Genomic DNA, 992 nt, shown 5'->3' with positions numbered 1-992 from the left:
CCCTTTACAGAAAAAGTTTGCAGACCCCTGATTTACATGACTATCTAATTTAATCTTCACAACTTTCTGAGGTCCATACTGTTAATTATCCTCATTTTACAGATGGGGAAATTGAAGTTAGAGAAATTAAGTCATGTGCTCAAGGTCTGATAGCTGAAAGTGGCAGAGCAGGGATTCAAAGTCAACCAGTTTGCCTCCCAAGTCTATGCTCTATATTTGATTTGACAGTATTTCTATAAAGTAAGGAATGGAAAGAGTTACCTTCGGAATTCCTATACATAGTTTGCTCATATCTGTCAAACTAGGAAGCATAAATGGTTTAACAGGGTCTTGTACTGTGGTAGAATCTTTGGGATCATGTCCAGCTAGTACACCTGTAAGGAGAAATACTTATCAGCAACAGACATATTATTTTATAGTGAAGTGATAATGCTTTGAAGCTATATGGAATCATATAAATACCCAACACAATTGCTGCATCATCCACACATCTGGTTAAGATTCCTGGCACATCCATTGAATTCACCAGGGGAATGAGACCATGACGGGAGACTAATCCATAGCTTGGCTTTAAACCGACAAGCCCACAGTGGGCAGCTGGATTTCTGGTTGATCCTCCTGTATCGGATCCTAAAGCCCTGGAATTTAAATGGGATTCTCTTCAGAAGAATGACATTTACTAATTATAATTGGAATCTATCTTTTTAAATGTATATTTTTAAACTGTATTTTCCCCTGGTTATACAAAAGTAACACATGCTCATCACGGAGAATTCATAAAGTGTAGAAAAATGTAAGGAGTTAACAAAATATTCCACTACCCAAAGGCTAACACTGTGCACACTGTGGTGTGTTAACATCATATCTTTTTTTAATACATTTTTCTTTCATAGTTGAGGTCATTCTGTGATCATAAGTTTCCATCTCTATTTTGTTTATCATGAGCCTTTCACTATTTTTTTAAAATCACTATAAATTTAAAACCAAAAAAA

At 35.6% G+C, this 992-nt stretch overlaps 1 protein-coding gene across 1 annotated transcript in view; it reads right to left on the bottom strand.

The window, feature by feature from the left end:
• QRSL1 (glutaminyl-tRNA amidotransferase subunit QRSL1) overlaps positions 1-992 on the bottom strand; it is a 30,563-nt gene that overhangs the window by 9,503 nt on the left and 20,068 nt on the right. The window contains 2 exon segments of the mRNA XM_023727715.1: positions 138-374; positions 463-638. Of these exon segments, the coding sequence (XP_023583483.1) occupies positions 138-374; positions 463-638 (413 nt within the window).

The sequence above is a fragment of the Trichechus manatus genome, unplaced genomic scaffold (assembly GCF_000243295.1).
Source record: "Trichechus manatus latirostris isolate Lorelei unplaced genomic scaffold, TriManLat1.0 scaffold00017, whole genome shotgun sequence".
NCBI lineage: Eukaryota > Metazoa > Chordata > Mammalia > Sirenia > Trichechidae > Trichechus > Trichechus manatus.
The sequence above is the reverse complement of the archived record's forward strand: the minus strand, read 5'-3'. Positions and strand labels throughout refer to the sequence as shown.